The 2,911-nt window shown below is 38.7% G+C and overlaps 1 protein-coding gene across 1 annotated transcript; it reads right to left on the bottom strand.

The window, feature by feature from the left end:
• Positions 1–974: 974 nt before the first annotated feature.
• LOC107566703 (NACHT, LRR and PYD domains-containing protein 3-like) lies at positions 975–1,934 on the bottom strand (the record flags this gene model as incomplete). Its single annotated transcript, XM_016252232.1, has 3 exons — positions 975–1,027; positions 1,216–1,644; positions 1,739–1,934. Coding segments are annotated over 3 exons (678 nt in total), but the record flags the coding sequence as incomplete, so codon positions are not given.
• Between the last annotated feature and the right edge of the window lie 977 nt (positions 1,935–2,911).

The raw sequence follows: 2,911 nt of genomic DNA, 5'->3' as shown, positions 1-2,911 counted from the left end.
TGAATTTTCCAACAGAAAACAGATCTTCTCTATTCCTGTCCTGTCCTATCTACAATTTCTATACCTTCCCTATATTTATGAGTTTCCTAGTTTATTCAGTCTCAATCTTAGTACCACTGCAGTCAAATACTCACATCAGTGTGTTAAGTATACAATGTTTATCCTGCAGTAGTGGAACAAGCGGTTTCAAGTCTCCTAGTTCACGCCCACTCAGATTCAGCTCTCTCAGGAATAATGGGTTTTTACCCACAATTCCAGTCACATACTGACAGGCTTCACCTGCAGCAGGACCCAAAAACCTGCAGAAGGGCAGATCAAGTGGGATTCAATATAGATCAAGTGAGATTCAATATAGTTCTTAACCAAACTTGGTGATTCTCAAACTATGTTAAAGGATTTTTCTTGAATTTACTTTAATGCAACAGTGAAATAATATTTCCATAAAAAATTCAACTGCATATAACTTATTTTGAATTGTCTTACCTCAGTGTCTTCAGTGAATAGTTTGGATCCTGTAGTAAATCATCGAGCTGCTTCACTCCTGATTGTCCAGGATCATTTCCTGTGAGATCCAGCTCTATCAGGTGTGAAGGGTTTGATCTCAGAGCTGAAGCCAGAGCTTTATAACCTTCTTCAGTGATACTGCAGCCTGAAAGTCTAGAATAGGAATGAAACAGTCTGATTATTCTAGAAATTACCTCTACATTATTTGAGCATAAAGTGAATTATATTTTGTTCCTTGTACAGTAATTTGCAAAGCAAACTGACAACTGAATACAAAAGGATCAGTAACCTTTAATCTTTTAAACATCAACACACATGAGAATCAGTAATATCTGGACTGTAAACATCCAGTTTACAGTCATTTACAAGGGTTAATTTATCTAAAACTCTACATGGGGGAAAGTCTTTCACCTGAATGATCCAAAACATACAAGTGACCACAAAATGGCGAAAAACAAGAAAATGAAAGTTTAGCTGCTGGTCTGGTGGTGATCCAGATGAGAGCAGAAGGAAGCAGATTTCCCTTGATGAGGTTAGTTAGGAGAACATCCAGAGAGGCTGGGGATGATACATCAGACCATGTTTCATTACCATCAAAGTTCAGAGGAAGACGACATTCATCCAATCCATCAAGAATGAACAGGACTTTGAATTGATTCCTTCTTTTAAGATTCAGTGTTTTTGTTTCTGGGAAAAACTGACTTATAATACTTGTCAAGCTTTGTGTTCCTTTCTCCTTTAAGTTCAACTCTCTAAATGGAAGAGGAAATATGAAGCTGATATCTTGATTTTCTTTTCCTTCAGTCCAATCCAGAACAATCTTTTGCACAGAGACTGATTTTCCGATGCCAGCAACTCCTTTTGTTAGTACAGTTCTGACCTGCTTGTCTTGTTCAGATGCTTTAAACATCTTTGTGCATTCAACCTGTATCTCTTGTGATTCTTGATGCCTGGAAGTAACTTCAATCTGTCTTACCTCATGTTCAATATTAACGTGTTCACTACCACCCTGAGTGATATAGAGATCGGTGTAGATGTTATTCAGAAGTGTGGAGTCACCTTGCTTTGTAATTCCTTCAAACACACATTGATACTTCTTCTTTAGGTTACATTTTAGTTGATGAATGAAGAGCAGCTCATCTAAACACCAGAAGAAAAATACATATATTTGTATCAGAATTCTCTCTCCTACGTTTATAAGAGGCAATATGACAGATGTTCATGAGTCTCTTACCTTCTAGAGTATCAGCAGCTTCATCTTGCTTCATATTTCTTAAGAAGTAGAGTGTGAGATCGAGAGCTATTTCCTTGATACTGCATCTATTCTCATTAAAGTCCTCCACAAAGTATTGCATATTCTCTTTTTGTAATATTTTCTTAAACTTCTCCAGCTCATCTTTCAGAAATTGGATTATTTTGCTCTCAAGATCCTACATAGCAAGAAAAAGGAGAAGCGATCAATCAGTGGAGACAGCATAAGTGCTGGAGAGCGCAAAAGTGTTTGCTTAATAGCTCGTTTCTTTTTTAAGGTTGTTTAGAATATTTGTTGCTAGGAAGGATTAATTCATTTACTGCTTATTTCTATTTTGTACTCTCATTATAATTTGTATTTTGGCAGGAATTATTTGTAATTAGAATAACAGCCGTTGGCTAAAAAGAAGTTACTTGTTATTTGTATTGTTCATTACTGCATTTAAATGGTGAACTGTCCAGCAAGAGTTTCGATTTCAGTCCACTTTCTTTCCACCCTCACTTTTCCCACATTTAACAGGTGCTTCAAGTACATTATTGTTGTCACTCAACAACGCTCTAACATCACATGCAGAAGACAATCCAAACCTGCAAACCTGCGTCCTTATCTGCACCTCTGTGCTGATTTCATTCTGGCCTTTGCTGCTAAAGCCGGGCTCACACTACAGGAGTTTTAAAATCCTAACCGATTATGAAATCTGGTTGCAGCACACACATAAGGAGAATCTTTGCAGATTATCTTCTCCCAAATCTTAAATATGCACACACTACAAGATTTGAACATCATGGCGCAACACACACTACAAGATATTATTAAGATTATCATGCCAGAGGGAGCGCCTCACGTGATCGCCTCGTGACCAGGGGCGTGTCTACGTGGTGGCCAGGGGTGGCACCGGCCCCCCCTGAAATCTGGCTGGCCACTGCAGGTGCCCCCCCCCCCTACCAGATATCTTGCGATAGGCTTGTTTTTAATACATTTCTAACTGCATCTGGCACTGGCGGATCCTGTGTAGGCAGCTGCCTAGGGCCGCTTTCTTCTCTTCTTTATACTTAATTTTAAGCGGTTTCTATAGCGTGATCTTAATGACAAATATGACTATCACCGCTAATGACTTCCTGTTTGTTGCTGCCGTGTGGTTTGAGTTTGAGCTCC

The sequence above is a fragment of the Sinocyclocheilus grahami genome, unplaced genomic scaffold (genome assembly GCF_001515645.1).
Source record: "Sinocyclocheilus grahami isolate Dianchi unplaced genomic scaffold, SAMN03320097.WGS_v1.1 scaffold1094.1, whole genome shotgun sequence".
In the NCBI taxonomy this organism is placed as follows: Eukaryota; Metazoa; Chordata; class Actinopteri; order Cypriniformes; family Cyprinidae; genus Sinocyclocheilus; species Sinocyclocheilus grahami.
Note: the sequence above shows the minus strand (reverse complement) of the source record. Positions and strands in the feature narration are given on the sequence as shown.